This window comes from Scyliorhinus torazame, chromosome 9, assembly GCF_047496885.1.
Source record: "Scyliorhinus torazame isolate Kashiwa2021f chromosome 9, sScyTor2.1, whole genome shotgun sequence".
Classification (NCBI taxonomy): domain Eukaryota; kingdom Metazoa; phylum Chordata; class Chondrichthyes; order Carcharhiniformes; family Scyliorhinidae; genus Scyliorhinus; species Scyliorhinus torazame.
Genome location: NC_092715.1, coordinates 71,036,265 through 71,062,017, shown reverse-complemented (window position 1 = coordinate 71,062,017; position 25,753 = coordinate 71,036,265). Strand labels below are relative to the sequence as shown.

Below are 25,753 nucleotides of genomic sequence, written 5' to 3'. Positions count from 1 at the left end.
CAATTCAGGAGAGTCAGGGGGCAGAGTTGAATATGGTAGCCATCACAAAGGAGAAAGTGCTAGAGAAACTAAGAGGTCTAAAAATTGATAAATCTCCGGGCCCAGATGGGCTACATCCTAGAGTTCTAAAGGAGATAGCTGAAGAAATAGTGGAGGCGTTAGGTATGATCTTTCAAAAGTCACTGGACTCAGGGAAAGTCCCAGAGGATTGGAAAATCGCTGTTGTAACCCCCCTGTTCAAGAAGGGAACAAGAAAAAAGATGGAAAATTATAGGCCAATTAGCCTAACCTCAGTTGTTGACAAGATTCTAGAATCTATCATTAAGGATGAGATTTCTAAATTCTTGGAAGTGCAGGGTCGGATTAGGACAAGTCAGCATGGATTTAGTAAGGGGAGATCGCGCCTGACAAACCTGTTAGAGTTCTTTGAAGCGATAACAAATAGGTTAGACCAAGGAGAGCCAATGGATGTTATCTATCTTGACTTCCAAAAGGCTTTTGATAAGGTGCCTCACGGGAGACTGCTGAGTAAAATAAGGGCCCATGGTATTCGAGGCAAGGTACTAACATGGATCGCGATTGGCTGTCAGGCAGAAGGCAGAGAGTTGGGATAAAAGGTTATTTTTCGGAATGGCAACCGGTGATGAGTGGTGTCCCGCAGGGTTCAGTGTTGGGGCCACAGCTGTTCCCTTTATATATTAACAATCTAGATGACGGGACTGGGGGCATTCTGGCTAAGTTTGCCGATGATACAAAGATAGGGGGAGGGGCAGGTAGTATTGAGGAGGTGGGGAGGCTGCAGAAAGATTTAGACAGTTTAGGAGGGTGGTCCAAGAAATGGCTGATGAAATTCAACGTGGGCAAGTGCGAGGTCTTGCACTTTGGAAAAAAGAATGGAGGCATGGACTATTTTCTAAACGGTGACAAAATTCATAATGCTGAAGTGCAAAGGGACTTGGGAGTCCTAGTCCAGGATTCTCTAAAGGTAAACTTGCAGGTTGAGTCCGTAATTAAGAAAGCAAATGCAATGTTGTCATTTATCTCAAGAGGCTTGGAATATAAAAGCAGGGATGTACTTCTGAAGTTTTATAAAACATTAGTTCGGCCCCATTTAGAATACTGTGAGCAATTTTGGGCCCCACACCCCAGGAAGGACATACTGGCACTGGAGCGGGTCCAGCGGAGATTCACATGGATGATCCCAGGAATGGTAGGCCTAACATACGATGAACGTCTGAGGATCCTGGGATTATATTCATTGGAGTTTAGGAGGTTGAGGGGAGACCTAATAGAAACTTATAAGATAATGAATGGCTTAGATAGGGTGGACGTAGGGAAGTTGTTTCCATTAGCTGGGGAGACTAGGACCCGAGGGCACAGCCTTAGAATAAAAGGGAGTCACTTTAGAACAGAGATGAGGAGAAATTTCTTCAGCCAGAGAGTAGTGGGTCTATGGAATTCATTGCCACAGAGGGCGGTGGAGGCCTGGACGTTCTGTGTCTTTAAGACAGAAGTTGATAAATTCTTGATTTCTCAAGGAATTAAGGGCTATGGAGAGAGAGCGGGTAAATGGAGTTGAAATCAGCCATGATTGAATGGTGGAATGGACTCGATGGGCCGAATGGCCTTACTTCCGCTCCTATGCCTTATGGTCTTATGGGAAGACCGCGTGGTTTCATATTAACCAGCTCAAGGCATATGGCTCGCAGTCTAACCACGCACACCACGTCATGCTCGACGCAGCAGACCATGCCCCGCCCACAGCCAACGTATCCCTACCCTCCCCCAACACGTCTACCCCATCCACGGACTCGACCTCGACTCCACCCCCGAACTCTAGACTCCACCCCGGAACGCCCACAGACAGCAGCGACAGCGACTGTGACACAGCCAATAACCACAGCACGCCTCCCTACTATCCCCATGCAACAGGCCCCACACCCAGTGAAACTGAACACGATTCGAGTGATCCCTTCCTGATCACATTCCTTAACAAACCTCACCAAAGACCACCACCCTACGATGATGACCCCGACTCCATCTCCACAGAATTAGACACAACTATTTGGCACTGTGACAATTCGTACAGGCTCGTCCGAAACGACGTGATGAACCCTCATCCATTCAAGAGTATGGCATCCGGGAGAAGATGATGACATTGAGTCTGACTCCCAAAACGAGAACCCCTTTGCGACCCTGTTCGCAACTGATAACTGAGGTGTCCAGATGATGTTTTAAAAGGAATCGCTTGGGAGAAACGGTGTCCTTTCTGATGGAACCTGCACCATGTTTGTTGAATGTTTGTTTGTTAATGTTATCGTTAAGTGTTGTGTGTAAACTTGAAAGTTTTCACGGCCCCACGTGACCACTCCTTTAACGCCCCCCGGCTGTTAAAGGTACAAGTTTGTCCCAGGCAATAGTTCAGAGGAACTAGTCTGTTGACAGAAAATTGTAAAAGGTACAAGTTTGTCCCAGACAGTAGTTCAGAGGAACTAGTCTGTCGACAGAACCCGACTCATAGTTGCTCTCCTAATTCGAGAGGCAGCCCCCCACGACGACCACATTCTTACCCGTTCTTGCCGGTTGCTCAGGCAGTGGAGAAACGGCATTGGTCCCCGCCCTGCCTGAGGACCCCCTCTGGTCAGCTATGCTCAGGTAGAGCACGTATGGCATTGGTCACCGTCCTACCCGGGGATTCCACCCATTTCTTACCCGCCGCGGCCCATACGCACCCCATTTTGGCTCGTTACGTTCAAAATTCTTTTGTTTGGTTTTGGCAGCCCTTCGGTTGCTTCCCTATGCTATTTACATCCTCAGACACTGAGATGGATCACACAGGCTGCACGACGGCTCGCAGTACGGCAGTATTTCCTTAAATGTCTAGTCCAAATATTCGGTTTAAAACATTTTTTTTTTTAATGAGGGAGTCACACATGGTGACCAATTATAAAGGGAAATTGGCACTAAAAGACAGACATGCTAACGAACAAGATGTTGAACAAGATAGTAACAGAAACTATGCTTGATCCACAGAATTCCAGAAGCTCCAGGAAGAGAGAAGAGACGAAAAGGAAGAGAAGAGAAGAGAGAAGAGAACAATGAAGACATCATACGTGTTTTTCGTTATCATTATAATTTGTATTCGGTTACGCGCGAACGCGAAGCCCCTGACCCCAACCCTGCCGGCCATCAATGATTCACTTCCCCATAGCACCCAGAGCCCAGTGACAAGTAACAACACACCATTATGGTGTGATAGGTTTATAACGTGGTACTCCCTTTCATATGTCATTGAATCCCTTTTAGCATTGGCGATATTCTGCAGCATCGTGCAGACTATCCACATGAGAAAATGGCGAAGGAGAGCCTACCGCTCTCGCACTCCGGTATACAGGATAAGATCCCCTATTTTCGGTCTTCCCCAGGCCCCCAAGCCCCTTGATCTACAATAAAGGACATTTGTTTTGCGTCATTTGTAAATAAAGAAATATGTCTCATTTGCAACTGAAAGATTGTACAACTCTGTGCTTGACCGCCAAGCCAGAGGGAAATGTGAATGCTGCTATTATTGTTGTATTGTTAGGAAGTTAGTATGATTGAATATTTAAGTGAGTGTAGTTTATGGAAGATAGTTAGAGGTACTGTTTTAAAAAAATATGTTGTACTGCATGTCCCTGTTGTGACATAGCGCCACTTAGAATTGTCAGTTAAAATTTTCTTGCATAGTTATGGTCAGTGTAGAGGCCATGGAAGAGTGCTCGCTGGGTCAGGGAGTGAAGACGATGCAGTTATGTGATCCTTCATGCTTCACGTTAGTGATCACAAGGAGGGGGTGTAGCCACCTGGGTTGGCCACTTCCCGACTTTAAAATGGAGATCCACTAAGAATGCAGGGAAATTCAGCCAACGCAGGAAAAACAAGCAGGTTCAAAGTTTCCTGTAATCAGAACTTGCAGGAACCCAGATAGCACTGAAACTAACAACCATCTACATACTGATGAGCGATCCCCGGGAACAATTGGAAACTGTTAAGGTAAACAAGGCCAAGCCAGACGCCTCGGCGCCAGCAGGAGCCAAGACAAAGGAAGGCCAAAGGACACTTAGGAACCGCCCAGCCATCAGGGAACAGCTCCAGTATTGGAGAAATCGATCCAAGTGATCAGAACTTAGTCCAATCACTTGGAACCAGGTACGGGGTCCACCCAAAAGGGCGCGAAGCCCCTGGGGACTATAAAATAGAGTCCCCAAGTTCAATTCGTCCTTCTTGGCAGGGTCTCTCAGCAGCTTGAAACATCCCTTGACCGTGACCTGCCTAGCAGCTGCACCAACCAAGCAAGTCTCCAGTCAACGCACGCTACGAGATATGCGCTCCTAGCTACCAGTCTATACCAGCTTTGAAGCCTGCAGACTCAGAATCGAACGAAAGGCCATTTGTTCCCCTGACCTGGTGGGCCAGTTCCAAAGCTAAGTATAGGCCTTTTAGTGTTAGGGATAGTCCAGTAAGTAGAGTTTTATACATGAGTAGTGATTGACTGTGTATAATAAATGTGTTTTGATTTGAAACGTACTAACTGGTGTATTGAGTTATTGATCAGTACTTGAACTTGAACCTCGTGGCGGTATCATAAAGATACCTGGCGACTCTAGAGCAAAGGTTATAAAACAGAGCAAATTAAGTAAAGACACAACGAGCAACATTTACGAAGAGCCAACCAAAAGTTAGCAACAAATCGCAGGGAGCGTTAGAAAGGTGGCATCAGGCATTAAAGACAATGTTGAGGGCTTCGTGTCAAGATTATCCAGAGGATTGGAATAAAGGAATTCCATTCGTACTGTTTGCAATTAGGGATGCACCTAATGAGTCAACCAAATTTAGTCCCTTTGAACTAATTTTTGTCATGAGGTAAGAGGACCACTTAAATTGATTAAGGAAAAATTGGTGAGTGAGAAATTGGAAATTTCATTATTGGATTACATGTCAAATTTTAGGGAACGATTAAATAGAGCAGGTGAATTGGCTAGACAACATTTAAAAGTTGCACAAAATGTGATGAAACGGGTGGCAGACAAGAAATCCAAAGTTTGTAGTTTTACCAGTGGAGATAACGTTTTAGTGTTGTTACCAGTGGTAGGTGAACCTTTAAAAGCTAGGTTTTGTCGACCTTATCAGATTGAAAGGAAATTAAGTGAGGTGAATTATATGGTTAAAACACCAGATAGAAGGAAAACTCACCGAGTGTGTCATGTGAATATGCTTAAAAGGTACTTTGAAAGGGAAGGAGAGAAAAAGGAGGAGGTTTTAATGATTCTAACTCAAAGTGACGAACCAAATCCAGATGACTGTGAATTTGACATACCTCAAATTAAATTGGAAAACGAGGATGTTCTTAAAAATTGGGATAAATTGTTGAGTTACCTTCCAGAGGAAAAACGGACTGACTTGAAAGAGTTATTGATATCACGTGGACAAGTTTGTGGAGATAAATTGGGACGTACTAAAATGGCTATAGATGATGTGGTTGTGGGAAATGCTGTTCCAATCAAACAACATCCATACAGACTTAACCCTTTAAAATTGGCACAGGTTAAGAGATTGAGAATATGTTTAAAAATGGCATAATTGAAGTGGGTTGCAGCCAATGAAGCTCACCCATAGTGATGGTGCCTAAACCGGGCAGTAACCAATGGGTGTGTGTGGACTATTGAAAGGTTAATGCAGTTAGAAGAACAGACTCTTATCCTATCCCAAGTTTGGAAGATTGCATTGAGAAAGTGGGACAATCAGCTTTTATTTCCAAACTGGATTTACTTAAAGGTTACCCTTTATCCGAAAGGGTGAAGGATATTTCAGCTTTTGTGACTCCAGATGGTATATACCAATTCAAAGTTATGCCATTTGGCATGAAAAACGCCTCAGCCACATTTCAACGGTTAACTAACAAAAGTTGTTTCAGGATTACCCAATTGTGCGGTATACATCGATGATCTGGTAATTTTCAGCCAGACATGGAAAGAACATTTAAAACATCTGATGGAGTTATTCGATCGATTTCAGGAGGCGGGTTTGGTGATAAATCTAGCCAATAGTGGAATTGGAAAAGCCCAAGTCACTTTCCTTGAGGAATCTCCGATACCCTCAAGATGAAGGGAAATAATGCGATTTCTTGGCATCAGTAGATTTGATTGAACATTTGTGAAAAGGTTTTGTAGCATGATTGCTCCACTGATGGACTTGCTGAAGAAACGTCGAAAATTTCAATGGACAGCAGCGTATCAACAGGGATTTGACTGCCTGAAAGCTGTGATAATCAATGCTCCTGTGTTGGAGAATTACAAGGGACTCTGTGATCAGATTTAACTACAGTATCTGACTTTAAAGAGAAATGCCGAGGCGTAGAGAAATGGACGGATTGTGCGGAGACCTTCTTGTTCAAAGAGACTGTCAATCGTGAAGGATTTCAGTTGGAGGAAGAAAAACGGAAAAAAAGTGGACTATATTACTGTACCTGTTTGCGTGTGTTGCTTTTTGAAACGAAAAGGTATATTTACTGTGTGCATTTCTTAAAGGATAGTGAAAAGGTGAAAAATGAAACCATCTTGAAGTTGATGGTTGATTTTCTTTTGGGGGGGGGGGGAGGTGTCAAGTGAGAGTACCTTTATGAAATGGGTGTTTATAAATGGGTGTGTATATAAATATCTGTAGTGAGAGTACCTTTAAGAAATGGGTTTTTACTACTGTAGTGATGTCAGAGAGTGGGTGGAGCTGGGCTGTCTGTCAGCTTTTTACTTTCGTTTTTGAGCAGGCTGAAGGTGTGTTTTAGTTTTGTTTTCAGTGTTGGAGCTGAAGCCAGACGGAGCAAGTGTATTGTGGATCTCTCTGCCATGAAACGACTATCTCTTGATCATTTGGTGAATTCAGAATTATAAATGTTCTCAGTAGTGAATGTAAACCTAATGTGCTTCTGTTAAAAGGTGTTTCTTTTGTCAGGATGTTGTTTGATGTTGTCACAAATAGGCTTACATTAACAATGAAGTTACTGTGAAAGTCCCCTCGTCACCACACTCCAGTGCCTGTTTGGATACACGGAGGGAGAATTCAGAATGTCCAATTCACCTAACATGCACGTCTTTTGGGACTTGTGGGAGGAAACCAGAGCACCCAGAGGAAACCCACGCAGGCATGGGGCATGTAGATTCCACACAGACAGAGACCCAAGCCAGGAACTGAACCTGGGACCCTGGAGCTGTGAAGCAACAGTGCTAGCCACTGTGTTCCTGTGCCGCCCGAGTACTTGTTTCAGTGGTTCTAGGAGCGGGAAACTTCAGTTATGGGGATATGTTGGAGAACTTGGAACTGCTCTCTTTGGAGAGGAGATTTGATGGAGGGTTCAAAATCAAGGGGGACCTGGACAGAGTGGATAGGGAGAAACTCTTCCCACTCATATAAAGAATCAAGAACGAGAGAGCACAGACATAAAGTGATTTGCAAATGAGAAAAACTTGGTGAGTGGTTCGAGTCTGGAATGCACTGCCGGGATGTGTGGTGGAGGCAGGTTTAATTGAGGCATTCGAGAGGGCACTTGGTGATTATTTGAATAGAAACCATGTGCAGGGGTACGGGGGGAAATGCAGGAGGCTGGCACTATGTCATTTGGTGAGCTGATGCAGACAGGATGGGTTAATGGATTCTTCTGCACTGTAACAATTCTGTGATTCTATGTGAAAATGTGGATTGAGAATACTGGAGTGAAATACATACCACAGTACAAGTTTGATTCATCCTCTCCATTGCTGCAGTCTACTTTGCCATTGCACAGGTGTGTGGAAGTGAGACAGGTTCTGCGGTCATCACACAGAAAGCCATTCGTGCCAGAGGTGGTCTTACACAGACGGGTTACTAAAGCAAAGCGATATGGAAAAAATAAAAAAGCATTTAGACTATTGTTGTCAGCAAGTATAATCACATCACCTGTGAAGCAGACAGTTTCCTTATTTGGTTTTGTTATTTTAACTCCTTGGCATTAAGCTCAGAAGAGTAATGGGGTCAATTTTCTCTGAATACTTTATGTGCTAAACAGTCTCTGAGGTAACCAGGATGTAGTGATATCACGTTGTGTTGTAATTCACTGACTGACCACTAGGAGTCTCACTGGTGTATAAGTGAATGTTAAAGCCAGCTGACCTCAGTCTGACAGGAGAGCTGGGAGAGAGGTTGCTCATGTATGATTTTACTGTTATTAATCCATTGTTTTGTAAGTTTACCCATGGTTAATGTTTATAAATAGTTTTTAGTTTTAGCTACAAGTGTTCTTGTAATAAATCAGGCCATCCAACAAGAACATTACATAGGATGGGGTATTAAGTTGCAATACTGGGCTCACCTATATTTAGCTCAGGATGCAGTCTTGGCAAAGGGGTTGACGAACAATCTAGGAATGGTTGCCTGTAGGATCATTAAGCAACTGATCACCACTGCTAGCGCTCACTAAAAGGAGACCGCATGGCATCTTGGTGAAAAGATCTTTCGATTGCCCGCTCCTTATAGAGACCAACTGATTGGGAATCAGCAGGTTATTGCAGAGGATTTCAAGTGCCGTTTAAAGACAAAACACCTTTTACTGTTCACTTGCTGCTGGTGGCCTGAAGGAGGATTTTTGAAACACATTGGGAGACTTTGTGAGACCCTGTGCCAAGACTGCTCCAACACATATGGAAGGGATTTCCAGGGCCCAGCGACAGTGAAGGAATGAGGATATAATTCAAGTCAGGGTGGTGCACAGTTTGGAAGGTAACTTACAGGTGCAGGTGTTCCTATGCATCTGCTGTCTTATCCTTCTGGGTGGTAGAGGTTGCAGTTTTGGAGGGTGCTGTTGAAGGAGGCTTGACGAGATGCTGTAGTGCATCTTATAGATCCTACACACTGCTGTCATTTGCATCAGTGGTGGAGGGAGCAAATGTTTAAGGTGTGATGGGGTGCCAATCAATTGGTTGATTACAGTTTACCACATAAGAAGGACACACTTCCAAAGTCCTTCAATAAATGCATTACCTGGATAAGGTAGACACAGAAATTAAAAGCCCCTGGCTGAAGAATTTAGAACATGGGGACACAGCCTCAGGAAAACTGGGGACTCATTTAGGACTGGGAGGAGGTGAAATTCATCGCTCAGATGTTTGTGAATATCTGGAATTGTCTACGCCAAAGGGCTTTGGATGCCCCATTGTTGAATATGTTCAAGGCAGAGATCAATAGATTTTTTTCTGATTACGCAGGGAATCAAGAAAAATGGAGAGCGGGCAGGAAAGTAGAGTTGAGGTTGAATATCAGACATGATTGTCTTGAGTGGCAGGCTGAAGGGCCAAGAAACCTATTCCTGCTCCTATTTCTTATGTTTTTAAGTCAATTTAGTTATGGAGAGACCTTGCTTAGTGAGCACCAGCACCCCACACTCACAAAGGAAGGTCATCAAATTAGTTATTGCACAGTTTGATTTTGAATAGCAGAATGTAACAGAGGGAAAGTTATCATGAGTATTGTAATTCATTATGACTTTTACAAATGGAAATAAATAGAATAAATACTATAACGGGCGCACACAAATGTAATTTATTGAATCCAGTCATCCCAAGCACCGAAGCTATGAGACACAATAAAATACTTTCAAATGTTCATATTCGTGTGTGTAATGTACACAAGTGATCAATCAAGGCCTGTCTCTTAAGTGGAAGAACATATGCAAAACATAGTCATATGTGACACATTATAGCCCATTACTGTCAGCCCAGCTAGGTCCAGTACCTTACCACAAGCAAGATACTGAACCCAGGAGTTTCCTGCTCATATATAGCAGATAACCTCCCAACAATAATCTTCAATAATGACACCATCATTATTAATCATGTGTTCACACTTTCATACTTCCGATATATGCTGCCACCATTGAGATTGTGCAGTATTGGACCCCGAATAGAACAGCATGAAACTGCAAAGGGTGTACCACATCGTACAGGAAAGAAATTGCTTTCAAAGCTGTATCTAATCTCTGTGGAGGAGGGGGGAATACACTGCTCAAGTTTCACTCCCATGATTAATATCATCTGAACCTTCTATGTTGTAATGATTACCAGGTGATCATTCTTAATGTAACAATATTTATTTTAAACAAGCTGAACACATTTGTACTATGGTTACATACTTGGCTGTTTGGGTGGTATTCCAAATATGATTGCACAGGCTAAAACAACTGCCATTGCCCCAAGAATCAGCACGATTGCACATGAGATTAAAAGGCATCTCCTGGGACAGCAATTCCTGCAGTCTAAAAAAAAATGGGTTGTATGATAGGTCAGCTTTCAAATGTTCAAATTTATACATCGTAAATATGTAGGGGTCAACATACCCCCACCCCATTTCAATTTTAAAGTAATTGCAAAAATTATGTTAGTTAACAGTCACTCTATAATTGGTGAATTAAAATGTTAGTTGTACAAAGTATTTCCATTAATTTAGCTAGCTGAAATTAATATTGAAAGAGGGAATATTACCATTAGGATCCCTTTTTTTTAAAGTCAAAACGAGCTCAAATTAATTGTAACACCAGATTTTCACTCTATTTTCTCCAGTTCTTTACTGAATGAGTTAGGTTTTGGTGGAGGATAAGTTCCATGAACACCAGTCCTCTAGTCCCCCATCCTTATGACCATGAGTGTTCATAGTAGGCTATACTTCCAGAGAAGATGCCATCATATTTCATTGCACAATATAAACTGGAACTATTAATAATATTTGTCACAGTAGATTCTTTCAAACAGTCATAGATGTCTGTACATGTATAGAGACTGAAAATGCCTCCAGGGGTTTGGAGAATGGTGACTTTGATGTTTGAAGTACAGTGGCATAAGACCGGTTACATTGCTGATGGGTTCTTGAATAAATCAGCTTCACAGATCTCAACCTAAAGCTGACTATGACGATGCTTCATCAAGAAGAAAGTCTTCTTACTGAGCAGAATTGAAGTACAGAGCAGATTATTCTTTTCTGTACAATGTGCTCGGAGAGTTCGGGAGAAACACCCTTGACCAGCAAAGTGTCCTTTCACCGTACCATTAATGTGCTACATGATTGTAGTTTGAATTTTAAATTGTAACATTCCTCTTCTGCATTAGTGGTCCAACAGTAATTCATGAGCAAACACAGTATTGTGAAACCCTGGTGGCCAAGGAGCAATCTTGGGCATTCCTTGTGAAAGGGAACATGGACAAAAGTGTTAAGACAGCCATCTGCGAGGGCGGCACGGTGTGGTAGTGGTTAGCACTGCTGCCTCAAGGAGCCGAGGACCCGGGTTTGATCCTGGCCCTGGGTCACTGTCTGTGTGGAATTTGCACATTCTCCCTGTGTCTGCGTGGGTTTCACCCCCACAACCCAAAGATGTGCAGGATAGGTGGATTGGCCACGCTAAATTGTCCCTTAATTGGAAAAAATAATGGGGTACTCTAAAAAAAAGACAGCCAATTGCAAATCTGGCATTGCCATGCCTGCAGTCACAAAATCCCTCACAGTTAATGAAATGGTGAGGATTTAAGTCATAAATAGCTAGTTCCTTGCAGTTTTAAAAACATTTTTATTTGATTATTTACGGGAAGTGAGCCTCACTGGAAAGGGCAGCCTTTATTATCCTTGAGACAGTGATGACCGTCGTAATGAAGTGCTTCGAGAGGTTGGTCATGAAGCGCATCACCTCCATACTCCCTGAAAACCTTGATCTACTGCAATTCGCATACCACCACAACCGGTCCACAGCAGAAGCCATCTCCCTGGCCCTACACTCGGCCCTAGCGCATCTCGACAACAAGGACTCCTCCATCACTTCTATTTGAAATGAAAACTGCTTATTGTCAAAGTAGGCTTCAAATGAAGTTACTGTGAAAAGCCCCTAGTCGCCACATTCTGGCGACTGTTCGGGGAGCCTGGTACGGGAATTGAACCCCTGCTGATGGCCTTGTTCTGCTTTACAAGCCAGCTATTTAGCCCACTGTGCTAAACAAGCCCCAGATATTTATTGATTCCAGCTCCGCCTTCAACAACATAATCCCAGCCGAGCTCATATCAAAGCTCCAAAACAAAGGACTTGGCTCCTCACTCTGCAACTGGATCCTCGACTTTCTGACCCACAGACCACAATCAGTAAGAATAAACAACAACACCTCCTCCACAATAGTCCTCAATACCGGGGGCCCCTACTATACTCCCTGTACACACACGACTTTGTGGCAAAATTTGGTTCCAACTTCATCTACAAGTTTGCTGACGATACAACCATGGTGGGCCGGATCTCGAATAACGACCAATCAGAATACAGGAGGGAGATAGAGAACCTAGTGGAGTGGTGTAACAACAACAATCTATCCCTTAATGCCAGCAAAACTAAAGAGCTGGTCATTGACTTCAGGAAGCAAAGTACTGCACAAACGCCTGTCAGCATCAATGGGGCCGAGGTGGAAATGGTTAGCAGTCTCAAATTCCTAGGGGTACACATCTCCAAAAATCTGTCCTGGTCCACCCACGTCGACACTACCACCAAGAAAGCACAACAGCACCTATAATTATCCAGGAAACTAAGGAAATTTGGCATGTCCACATTAACACTTACCAACTTCAGAGAGTCGTGAACACAGCCCAGTCCATCACACGAACCTGCCTCCGATCCATTGACTCCATCTACACCTCCCGCTGCCTGGGGAAAGCGGGCAGCATAATCAAAAGCCCCTCCCACCCGGCTTACTCACTCTTCCAACTTCTTCCTTCGGGCAGGAGATGCAAAAGTCTGAGAACACGCACGAACAGGCTCAGAAAACAGCGTCTTCCCCGCTGTTACCAGACTCCTAAATGACCCTCTTATGGACTGACCTCATTAACACTACACCCAATGCTTCACCCAATGCTGGTGTTATGTAGTTACATTGTGTACCTTGTGTTGCTCTATTATGTATTTTCTTTTCTTTTCTTTCCATGTACTTAATGATCTGTTGAGCTGCTCGCAGAAAAATACTTTTCACTGTACCTCAGTACACGTGACAATAAACAAAATCCAAATCCAAATGATAAGTTGCCTTCTTGAACTGAGGCAATCTTTGTGGGAAGGTATACCCAAAGTGCCGTTAGGTGCAGAGTTCCAGGTTTTTGAGCAAGCAGCGATGAGGGAGCAGTGCTATATTTCCAGTCAGGATGGTGTGTGACTTGGAGGGGAACTTGCAGATGATAGCGTTGTCATGCATATGCTGCCTTTGTTCTCATTGTTAATAGAGGTCACAAGTTTGGAAGGTGCTGTCTAACGGGCCTTGGTGGGTTGCTGCAGTGTATCTTGTAGATGTTACACACTTCTGCCTTGTGCATCAGTGGTGGAGGGAGTGAATGGTGAAGGACGGTTTGCCGAATCAAGCAGGCTGACTTTGTCCTGAATGGTGTCTAGCTTCTTGTTGTTGGAGCTGTACTCATCCAGGCAAGTGCAAAGTATTGCTCATGACTTGTTCCTTGTAGATGATGGTGGAAAGGCTGTGGGAGTCAGGAACTGAGTAATTCACTCGGAATACCCTGTGCCTGATCTGCTTTTGCAGCCACAGCATTCACATGGCTGGTCCAGTTTGTTTCTAATCAAAGGTAACCCCCCAGAATATTGATGGTGGGGGTCTTGACAATGATAATACCATTGACTGGCAATGGGGTGGTCTTATGTTGAAACTGATCATTGCCTGGCACTTCTGTGGCATGCATGTTACTTTCCACTTTTCCACCAAAGCCTGAATCTTGTCTAGGTCTTGCTGCATGCGGTTTAGTATCTGAGTTGTCACAAATAGTACAGAATGCTGTGCAATCATCAGTGAGCACCCCATTTCTGACCTTATGGAATGAAAACCTTTGATGATACAGCTGAAAATGGTTGGTTCTAAGACACTGTCCTTAGGAACACCTGCAGTGATGACTTGGGTTTGAGATGATCAACAGTCTTCCTTTTTGGTAGAGATAATTGTAATGAGTGGAAAGACTTTCCCTTCACCCCCATTGACTCCAGTTTTACAAAGCTCCTCGATGCCAAACTCAGTCAAATGCCACCTTGATGTCAAGCGCAGTCACTCTCCCCTCCCCTCTGGAATTCAGCTCCTTTGTCCAAGTTTAGACCAAGGATTTAATGAGGCCAGGAGCTGAGTGGTTTGAGTGGAAAAGTTTGGGAATTGGGGAAAAAAACGAAGAGGGACTTGCATTTATGTACGACATTTCATAGCCATCAACCCAAAGTACTTCACAACCAAAACAGTAATTTTGAAGTGTAGCCACTCTACAGATTTGGATTTGGATTTGTTTATTGTCACGTGTACCAAGGTGCAGTGAAAAGTATTTTTCTGCAAGCAACTCAACAGATCATTAAGTACATGGAAAGAAAAGGAAATAAACGATAATACATAATAGGGCAACACAAGGTACACAAGGTAACTACCTAACACCAGCATCGGGTGAAGCATACAGGGGTGTAGTGTTAATCAGGTCAGTCCATAAGAGGGTCGTTTAGGAGTCTGGTATCAGCGGGGAAGAAGCTGTTTTTGAGTCTGTCCGCGCTTGTTCTCAGACTTTTGTATCTCCTGACCGATGGAAGAAATTGGAAGAGTGAGTAAACCTATTAGGAGGGGACTTTGATTATGAAAAGATTAGAACGATTGTAAGATAAGTATAAAGGGGATCTGTTAGGGAGAGCTCACAGAGAATCGCCACACTCCGGCACCATCTTATGATTCCTTCTCTTATAATGTAGGAAAAGCAGCAACCAATATGTGCACAGAAAGATCCCCAAAACAGCAATGTGATAATGACTAGATAATCAGTTTTCATGATTAAGGGATAGGATATTGACCAAGGTACAGAGGATAAATCCCCTGCTCTTCAAAATAGTCCCATGGGATCTTTTACATCCATCTGAAACGATAGATGCAGTTTTAGTTGAATGATTTATCTCGAAGATGGTTATTGGCATGTCATGAGGAGTAGACTGATGGGCAATAATTGACCCAATTGGATTACAGTAGTTCTGCATTTTGTGAACCGAACATAACTTTGTCATTTTCCATATTGTCTGGTTGATGCCAACATTGTTGTTGTATTGAGGCAGCTTGGTTCGACACGTGGCTAGTTCTAGAGCACACGCCTCAGCACTACACCCAGGATATTCTTGGGGCTCATAGCCTTTGTGCTAACCAGTGTGTTCAGCAATTTCTTGATTACACATGGGGTAAGTGAAAATTGGTTGAAGATTGGAATCCAAGATGCTGGAGACCTCAGGAGGAGGCCAAGGTGGAGTATCCACTTGCAACCGTCTTCAGCCAGAAGGGCTAATCTTGTCTTTCGCATTTTTGTGCTGGGCTCCCCACCATTGAGGATGGGAGTGTTCGTCAAGCCTTCTCCTCCTCTTAGCAATTCAATTGGTCACCACCATTCACGTGGGCTGCAGAGCTTTACGTGAATCCATTGATCCATTGATTTTGGGGTTGCTTAGCTGACTATAGAAATGAAAACTGAAATGAAATGAAAATCGCTTGTTGTCACAAGTAGGCTTCAAATGAAGTTACTGTGAAAAGCCCCTAGTCGCCACATTCCGGCGCCTGTTCGGGGAGGCTGGTACGGGAATTGAACAGTGCTGCTGGCCTGCCTTGGTCTGCTTTCAAAGCCAGCGATTTAGCCCTGTGCTAAACTAGCCCCTATAGCATGCTGCTTTTGCTGTTTAGCATGCTTGCGGTAATGTGTTGTTGCTTCACACCTCATTTTCTGGTACATCTGGCTTGTTCACCGACATGCCTTATTGAACAAAGATTGTTCACCTGGCTTGAATCTGATGATGAGGTCAATTATGGTTGAATACAATTCTGCTGCTGCTGTTGATGGTTGACAGCTTCTCATCAATGTCCAATTTTTAACCGCTAGATCAGTTCTGAATCTATCCCGTTTAGGTCAACGGTAGTGCCACACAATGCGATGGAGGGTGTTTTCAATGGGCAGACATGTCTTATCTCCACAAGGACTGTGCAGGTCATCCTAAACTGGGGATTGTGTGATGAGAAAGGGATAATTGGCAATCTAGCTGTGCGTGGCCCCTTTGGGAGGAGCGATCATAATATGATAGAAGTCTTAGATGGAGAGTGACATATTTGATTCTGAGACGATGGTCCGGAATCTAAATAAAGGAAACTACAATGATATGAGGTGCAAAATGGCTATGATGGATTGGGGAATGTGACTTAAAGGGATGACAGTGGATAGGGAATGGCAAACATTCAAAGAACGGGTGGGTGAACTGCAACAATTGTTCATTCCTGCCTGGCGCAAAATTAAAATGGAAAAGGTGGTCAAGGGAAATCAGAGATAGTGCTGGATCCAAGGAAGAGGCATACAAATTGGCCAAAAAACCCAGCAGACCCAAGGATTGGGAGCAGTTTAGAATTCAGCAAAGGGATTTATTAAGAAGGGGAAAATAGAGCACGAGATAAGCTTGCAGGGAACATAAAAATTGACTGTGAAATGTTCTATAGGTATGCAAAGAGAAAAAGATTGGTGAAGGCAAAGAGTCAGAAACAAGGAAATTTACAATGGGGAACAAATAGCTGACCAACTAAATACATACACTGGTTCTGTCTTCACAAATGAGGACACAAGTAACATTCCAGAAACATTGAGGAACACAGGGTTTAGTGAGTGTGAGGAACTGAAGAACGTCAGTATTAGTAGGGAAATGGTGTTGGGGAAATTGATGGGTCTGAAGGCGATAAATCCCACAGCCTGATAATCTAAATCCCAGTGTACTTAAGGAAGTGGCCCGAGGAATAATGGATGCATTGGTGTTCATCTTCCAAAGTTCTGTAGACTCTGGAACAGCTCCTATGGACTGGAAGGTGGCTAATGTAACACCACTGTTTAAAAAGGGATATAGAGAGATAATGGGGAATTATAGACCAGTCAGCCTGATGTTGACAGGGGAGGAAAATGCTATAGTCCATTATAAACAATTTAATAGCAGAGCACTTGAAAAACAGTAGCAGGATCGGACAGAGTCAGCATAAATTTACAAAAGGGAAATCATGCTTGTTAAATCTACTGGAATTATTTGAGGATGTAACCAGTAGAGTTGATGAGTGGGAGTTTATTTGGACTTTCAGAAGGCTTTCGACAATGTCCCACATAAGAGGTTAATATGCAAAATTAAAGTGCATGAGATTGTGGGTTGTTTATTGAGATGGATAGAAAATTGGTTGGCAGACAGGAAACTAAGTTTGAATATAGCCAAATGGCTGGTGGGCACCACAGTGCCAGGACCTCAGCTATTCACAATGTATATTAATGATTTAGATGAAGGAACTAGATGTAATATCTCCAAATTTGCGAATGACACAAAGCTGGGTGAGAGGGTGAGCTGTGAGGAGGATGCAGAGATACCTCAGTGTGTGATTTGGACAAGCTGAGTGAGTGGGCAAATGAATGGCAGATGCAGTATCTTGTGGATAAATCCGAGGCTATCCACTGGTAGCAAAATCAGGAAGACAGATTATTATCTGAATGGCAAAAGATTGAGAGAGGGAAATGTGCAACGAGACCTGGGTGTCCGTGTACACCAGTCGCTGAAAGTAAGCATGCAGGTGCAGAAGGTGGTGAAGGCAGGAGATGGTATGCTGACTTTATAGCGAGAGGATTCAAGTACAAGAGCAGAATGTCTTGCTGCAATTATACAGGGCGTTGATGAGTCCACACCTGAAATATTGTGTGCAGTTTTGATCTCCTTTATCTGAGGAAGGATGGTCTTGCTATAGAGGTTTAGCAGAGTTATTTCTGGAATGGTGGAACTGATGTATGAGGAGAGATTGAGTTGGTTAGGATTATATTCACTAGAGTTTAGAAGAATCTGTGAGGAATCTCAGAAACCTATCAAATTCTAACAGGAATAGACAGGGTAGACTCAGGACGTTTCCGATGGTGGGTGGGGGGGGGTCCTGAATTGGGTCAGAATCTCCGGGTTGACTATTTAGGATTGAGATCAGGAGACATTTCTGCACCCAGAGAATGGTGAACCTATGGAATTCTCTACCACAGGAAACAGTTGAGGTCAAAACATTGCATGTTTCAAGAAGGAGTTAGAAATGGCTGTTGGGGCTAAAAAGATCAAAGGATTTGGGACCAAAGGATATGGGTGGAAAACAGGAACTGGTTACTTAGTTGGATGGTCAGCTATGGTCATAATGAATGGAGGAGAGGAGCAGGCTCAAAGGATTGAATTGCCTACTCCTTACTAGGGTTTCGAACATTTGTTTAAAAGTTTTCCAGGTATAACTTAAATTGTGTTCAGCTGCAGTGGAGTTCCAACAAATTTAATTAAATCAGCAAAGTCTTCCCACGTCGAATGTCCAGTATGAGTTTTCTTGTCATTTTGATCTTTCTTTGTCTGCATCTTGTATAATCTTCTAGGAAGTGTTCTGAAGTCACCTGGTACCATGTGTTATTCCTTGTCTCTGAATAAAGCTCATAGTCTGACAGTTGAAGTAAATGCTTTATTGTGAGTTTGTTCTCTCTCCAGCGCTTATACTATATTACGTCTGAGCTGCCTGTCTGTATCCTGCTCACCAGCTGCCGTTCCTGTGATGCATCCCTGACTTCCCATCTGTCTGTATTTATACATCTCCCATGCTCCCTCTAGTGATTGCTTAGTTGTATTGCATTTACATTTACACCTTGTGTATATACACAGATATGCAGATCACTACAACCAGCTGGTCAATGGGGTTTCCCATTGTGGGCAGCCCCACGCCATTGGGAAGTCCCTAAGCTGCCGGCGCAAAGGCGAACCCCGACAGCGAAGAATCCAGCTCCATATGTCTACTTCACAACATACTTTCCTCCCGATCTTTGTGCCATCTGCAAATTGAGCTATCATGCCTTCACTCCCTCATCTAAGTCATTGATGTACATTGTAAAAGGTGGAGTCCCCAGCACAGACCCCTGTGGGGTCTCACCACATCCTGCCAATCAGACAAAGACCCATTTGTGTATATCCTCTTGTTTTCTGCCAGCCAGTCAATCTTTAGTCCAGGCCAATATGTTACCCCCTTACACCATAAGCTTTATTTTTTCAATAACCTTTGATGTGGCACTTTCTCAAATGCTTTCTGGAAATCCATGTGCAGTACGTCTACAGGCTCCCATTTATCAACAGACATGTGACTCATTCAAAGAACTCCAATAAATTGGTTAAACATGATTTCCCTTCCATAAAAGCTGCTAACCCTTCCCAATTACCTTTCTTGTCCAAGTGCCCAGCTGTTATCTCTTAATGATCGATTCTAACATCAGCAATATCAAAGCTGGGGACAGGGAGGGGAAGAGAGGGAAACAGAGTGAAAAGTCATAGACTCACAGAATCCCTGCAGTGCAGAAGGAGGCCATTTGGCCCATTGAGTCTGCACCAACCCCCCCCCCCCCCCCCCCCCCCCCCGCCCCGAAAGAACCCCACCCATGCCCAATGCTCCTCCCCATCCCCATATTCCGACCTAGGGGCAATTTAGCATGGCCAATACACCTTAGCTGTACATCTTTGGACTGTGGGAGGAAACCGTAGCACCCGTAGGAAACCCACGCACACACGGGGAGAATGTGCAAACTCTGCACAGTCACCCAAGGTTGGAATCGAATCTAAGCATTGTGCCACCGTGCCACCCAAAATGGGGGGAAAACTTGTACAGACTGTAAAACTGTGAGTTGGGGAGCATGTTCCTCAGATTATTTATGTTTTGTAACTGTTCAAATAAGTTTGCTGAATACATTTACTGACAGACTCAAAGGCGAGCTGGGACTCATGGTCAGAGGCACTGCACTTCTGCTGCATTGCTGGATTCAATTAGACAAATGGATGTGTTCTGTGATGCTATGAAACTGTAGCCTATGCCACGATACTGTATGGAACATGGGGCAATAAATCCATTAAATAAATTCCATAAAAATCCCTTAGGTATTTCACTTGTGTGAAAATTACCAACATGATTCTTCCATCAACCCAGTCACTAGTTTGTAGGAGTTACTGGTGGAAATAAATGCCCTTATTCCTCTGGGATCCATATTGAAATTGAGGCCATCCAGAATCCCTCACTGTAGAGCTCTTGTTAAAATGAGTTCAAGCAATCTTAATGTAGTTCCCAATGTGCAGGAGTTCACTGCACAAACCAGCTCATAATTCAGCTCTTGACAGTTAACCAACTGCCATACTCAGAAAGGCCATAAATATGTCTAGCATCAGAAATTCAAAGGCTTCAATAGTTCAGTAAGCAGTTAAAGCAGATTGAAGTGAGGTTTGGGGAGGTTTACTTTGCTGTTAGCACTTACTGCAGGGGAGTTACAATTGGTCTCAGCATTCCTGGAAAACTGACTCAGATTTCCCACTCTTAAGCACTATTCAGTTTAGATCCCAGAACTGTAAAGATGCAATTTATCTAATGATCTCTGCTGGAAGATGTTCACAAGTTGAATGAGGGCAGATATAGGTTGGCTATGATTCTCATCACAGTTGAATAGGCTGCCAATATTCACTTTTGACGAATAACAATTTGGTCCAACTGAGCAAGGAATTAACATCTTCCGGAGAGCGTTGCATTTTCAGATTTCCAGGTTCTGAAAATGTATACAATCACTTTGATGGCAAATTAAAATTAATTAATTTCACAATCCTTATTTGGAACACATAATAGACTACAATGTACCTTTGTGCTTATCATGATTTAAAGACATTTCGGATCCGAACTGAGAATATCCATCAGACAAGACTGAAGTCATATCCGCATCCTACAGGAGAAAAACACATCAGTTAACGAGTAGAATAGGCTTAGTGATTTGATTCAAAAATGTTAATTTGCATGAATCAGGTATGGACAAAATGTCTCTGTACTCAGGTTTGTGCCAGCAATGTGCTGCAGCATTTGTTAGGTAAGCAAAAAGAAAGCCTTGCCTTTATATAGGACTTTTCCAACCACCACACCACGCAGTTTTGATGAGATCAATGAAGCCTCTCACTGAGGGGCTGTTTAGCACAGGGCTAAAGAGCTGGCTTTGAAAGCAGACCAAGGCAGGCCAGCAGCACGGTTCAATTCCCGTCCCAGCCTCCCCGAACAGACGCTGGAATGTGGCGACTAGGGGCTTTTCACAGTAACTTCATTTGAAGCCTACTTGTGACAATAAGCAATTTTCATTTCAGATAGACACTGAAGCCAACTTAGGTACATATGCATGAAACAGAAAGGAGCTTGCCTAAGCCGAGTGGTATTCAGGAAGTGCAGTGGTGAAGGAGGCACCTTTGGGTCAAATTGGAGAGCTCAAATCAAAAGTCATGATGATTGTGGCTGCTCGTCTGATCCAACAAAATCATTTTAAAGAATCTCTGAGGCAGAACAAACACATTGGGTGCGATTCTCTGATCTCGTTGTACTCTCGCTCGAGTGAAACGGGGCCAGGGAATAGTGGCAGAGGCCAAAAACGAGATCTGCACCAGGTGCCAAACAGTTTGCGATGCAACCGGCCCCCTCCCATTGGCAAAATCAGGATCTAGCTATAGCGTGGCGAGAAACCAATCATCACCACTTAATCTCCATTTCCATACTATTAACGGGAGACACCCCATATCCAACGGCCTCCTGTCATTCAGTAGCCTCCCCAGCAAGTGGTCACGCTGGCGCCTGGAGCACTTTTGAAAAACATTAACCTGGCAGAAGGGCTCCTGTGGAAGCCGAAGAGGTAAGTAGCCATCTTTTCTCACAGGCAAAGAGCCCGGGGGTGCTGGAATTTCCACCCCAGTGCTTTTTAGGGGAGGGGGGGGGGGGGGGGCAACACCTACAACCCCCACCGGGCGGTTGAAGGCTATTGCTAATAGGGAATTGGCAATCGTGTTTAAGTGAGCACTTCACACAACCCAAGTGGACTCCCGTGGGCAGGCGGGTGCCTGGAGAGATGGGCAGAGGGACCCGTGGTCAGCCCGCTTTGCAGAAGGAAGTGACAGAGGCATCATAATGGTTGTGCAAAATGGTATTTAATGTGTTGTACAAAGCTCACTCTCAATGGTGCTGGCCCCACCCCAACCCACCCCCTCCCCTGGGGCCCTCAGTGATCCTCAACGTGCTAGGTTCTCCTAGCTCTACCTCTAGCTGTTTCCCCAGGTTGCACATATGAGATGGAAGCTGCCAGCTGCCTACCTCGTCCCATGACTTTCGATGCCCCTGCCGGATGTTATCTGGGAGCTCTGAGGCCGAAGGGCCCCGGTTCACTAGTCGACGGCACATACCCAGCCGTGCCATCCTGTCCCATGTGCTGACCTCGAGACACTGCCTCATCAGAGGGGTGGAACTCGGGGGAGCTAATGGCCACCTTCGCCACTCCACAATGGGTCCAGGTTGGTACTCGGCACCTCTTCCTCCCGAGGCCGTTAGGGTCCTGGTGTTCACCTTGGGATGGAGGGGCAGCTGGTTTAAGCCCCAGCTGCTCCTGCACATCTGGCTCTGCCAGCCCTGGTGCTTCCCCATGGTCTGCACCATTGTGCCAACGCCCTCAGCGATGCTCCTCAGTGACTGGGACATGCTCTGCAGTGCTTCAGCCATACCCACCTGCAACTGGGACAAACTCCGCAGAGCCGCTGCCATGCCCATCTGAGATCGGGACATGTACCGCAGAATCTCATCAAGTTCGGCCTGGTACTGGGTGACATTCCCCAGCGAGTCGGACATTCTGCCGAGACTCTCAGACATAGCCGATACCGACTGAGCGACGCCTTGGACACCTTCACTCATGTTGCCGACGTCGTGCACCAGCCTCTCCACTGCGGTTGTCACTCGAGCAGTGTTGGTCTTGGTGTCACACATTGCCGGCGACATCTCCTACGCCCGCAGCCTCTGGGACTCCTCCAAGGGCAGCACGGTAGCACAACATTAATTGGTCCACTTAATGCAGCCTCATGGGCTTCTATTGGTTAAGATGTATGGTAGCTCCGCCCTGCTAGGTGGGGTATAAGAGCCCGTGCCGCCCCAGCAGCCTTCATTCTCTACCTGAGCTGCTGGGGGAAACATCTAGCTTATTAAAGTTGGACGACAACCTCGCTTTAGTGGTCATTTGACGCCTACTTGTGACAATAAGCGATTTTCATTTCATTTCATTTTCACAAGTGGATAGCAGTGTGGCTTCACAGCACCAGGGTCCCAGGTTCGATTCCCCGCTGGGTCACTGTCTGTGCGTAGTCTTCACGTTCTCCCCGTGTCTGCGATGGCTTCCTCCGGGTGCTCCGGTTTTCTCCCACAGTCCAAAGACGTGCAGGTTAGGTGGATTGGCCATGAATAATTGGCCTTAGTGACCAAAAAAGGTTAGGAGGGGTTATTGGATTACGGGGATAGGGTGTAAGTGAGGGTTTAAGTGGGTCGGTGCAGACTCAATGGGCCGAATGGCCTCCTTCTGCACTGCATGTTCTATGTTCTATGTGGCTATACCTCTGCTGGAGTGACACTGACATCTCCCTTTGAATGTCCAGACGCACCCTCTCATCTCCATTATCTTTGTACCACAGGCTCAGCGTCAGACCTGGATCCTGGGATCCAGCAGTCCTCCAACTGCAGTTTCGCCAGGGGGTTCCTGCCTCCACCTGATGTGCATCAGCAGCAGTGTGGTGCTCACCAGATTGTGCCCCAGAAGCCTGTCCACTAACATGCCCCACTGAGGTGTGTGTATCTGCGCTGGTGGAGGGTGGGGATGACAACTGTGCCGCAACTATAACAGTTGCATCCTCGGAGTTCCCCACCGAGGTGTTCGCCTTGGAGTCAGGACAGGGTCATCCCCACCCTCCGCCGGGATGGGCCAGCGCTATCGGCAGGTGGACCTGCGGGAGAATGGATAAGTGAACAATGGGAGGGTAGGGTCAGTCAGTAAGGCAATAACAATTCACGTTTGACAGGTCCTCCGGGTGGAGCCTGGTGGTTCCTCACCTCTGTGGCTTCTGTCAGCCTCCGCTTCGGTGACCACCCTGTCCTCGGCCACACTGATCACCTCCAGGGCATGCTCCTCAAAGGTGGTGAGGATTCTTAAGTCCGGCAACCCACCGCCAGTCTGGGCCCTCTCCCGCCGATTATGGGAGAGCTTTTCCTGCGAAGACACAGAGAAGGCATCATTAGCCACACGTGGTTCACAGTGGTGGGGGCGGTTGAAGTGGGAGGGGATGGAGGGAGGATTGAGGGTTGCATGGTTAGCTGGGGTGTGGGTGCTCCCTTGGCGGGGGGCGGGGGGGGGCGAGGGGGGGGCCTTGTGGCATTGGTGTCTATTCGCTCGTGCTGCCTGGTGACCTTCTTACGGCACTGAAGTCCTTGGGGCAGGTCTCCTGGGCGCCTTTATTGCGAGCTGGCTGGGGTTGGCTGAGCAAGCACAGCTTAAATGCTGTTCGACCTTGTTAGCGGATGGCTGGCGAGCGCGGTCCTGTCGAATCAGCTGGCGAGCCTTCATTTGCAACAAGAAGCCCATGAGGCTGCGTTAAGTGGACCAATTAATGTTGAACAGTGTTGCTGGCCTCACTGGGCCGAGTCCCAGGAAGCTTGCGGCAATTCCCACTCGCTACCACTCTTCGAAATTTTTCCGGAGAATTGCACCCATTGTTGGCCCTCAGAATCTCGAGGGATACAATTGCTGAAAGTAAAGAATGTGGAGTCTCAGAAGATCGTTTTGGAGGTGTGGTAGTAGAGGTATTACGGTATCTGACAGGCTGGAGCACCATTGGTGGAAACTGTATGCTTGCTATTGGTTAAGATGTATGGTAGCTCCGCCCTGCTAGGCGGGGTATAAGAGCCCATGCCACCCCAGCAGCCTTCATTCTGTACCTGAGCTGCTGGGGGAAACATCTAGCTTATTAAAGTTGGACTACAACCTTGCTTTCGTGGTCATTGACTGTGCATCAATTTAATAAGCTAGATTTAAAAGGATAGAACTCCGAATTAAGCCGGAGTGTCTGCAACTCAGCCCCCACGCGGCGAACTCAGCGGCAATCTTCAAGCACCGGCTGGCGTGCTTTAAAGGGTATCTCGGGACGGCCGAAAACACACCCACGGGAGAACAGAAAATGCAAGTCCTGCACTCAAGGGTGAGCCCGGAGATTTCCACCCTCATCGAGGAAGCGGAAGACTTTGACGCAGTAATAGAGCTGCTAAAAGGACATTATATTCGCCCGGTAAACCCGGTCTACGCCCGGCACCTACCAGCAACAAGGCGACAAACCCCTGGGGAATCGCTGGAAGAATTCTACCGTGCACTCCTGGTGTTGGGGAGAAATTGTAGCTGCCGCAAGTTTCGGCGAGCGAACACACTGAACTCTTCGTCCGGGACGCTTTCGTGGCAGGTATGCTATCCTCACAAATCTGCCAGCGACTACTAGAAAAAGACACTCTGGGTCTCAAGGAGGCACGGGCCCTTGCAGGCTCCCTGGATGTGGCCTCCAGGAACGCCCGCGCTTACGTCCTCGACCGCGCGGCAGCCCCCTGGGCAGCGTGAAACCCCTCCGCAGCCAACCCCGAGACATCACCCATCCCCCCACAAGCCTGTGCTGCAAAGCGGCCTGGCAACCCCGGGGGGCCCCGCTGCTACTTTTGCGGGCAGGCCAAGCACCCCCGCCAGCGCTACCCAGCACGCGCATCCACCTGCAAGGGATGCGGCAAAAAGGGCC

The 25,753-nt window shown here is 45.6% G+C and overlaps 1 protein-coding gene across 2 annotated transcripts in view; it reads right to left on the bottom strand.

Annotated features, from left to right (window-relative positions):
- LOC140429993 (low-density lipoprotein receptor class A domain-containing protein 1-like) overlaps positions 1-25,753 on the bottom strand; it is a 67,807-nt gene that overhangs the window by 18,030 nt on the left and 24,024 nt on the right. The window contains exons 2-4 of one of the 2 annotated variants that reach the window (XM_072517568.1): positions 20,778-20,859; positions 10,196-10,318; positions 7,759-7,896 (exon numbers count right to left, since the gene is read on the bottom strand). In XM_072517568.1, the coding sequence (XP_072373669.1) occupies positions 7,759-7,896; positions 10,196-10,318; positions 20,778-20,859 (343 nt within the window). The remainder of the gene's footprint in view (positions 1-7,758; positions 7,897-10,195; positions 10,319-20,777; positions 20,860-25,753) is intronic. The other variant, XM_072517569.1, reaches the window with a different exon arrangement.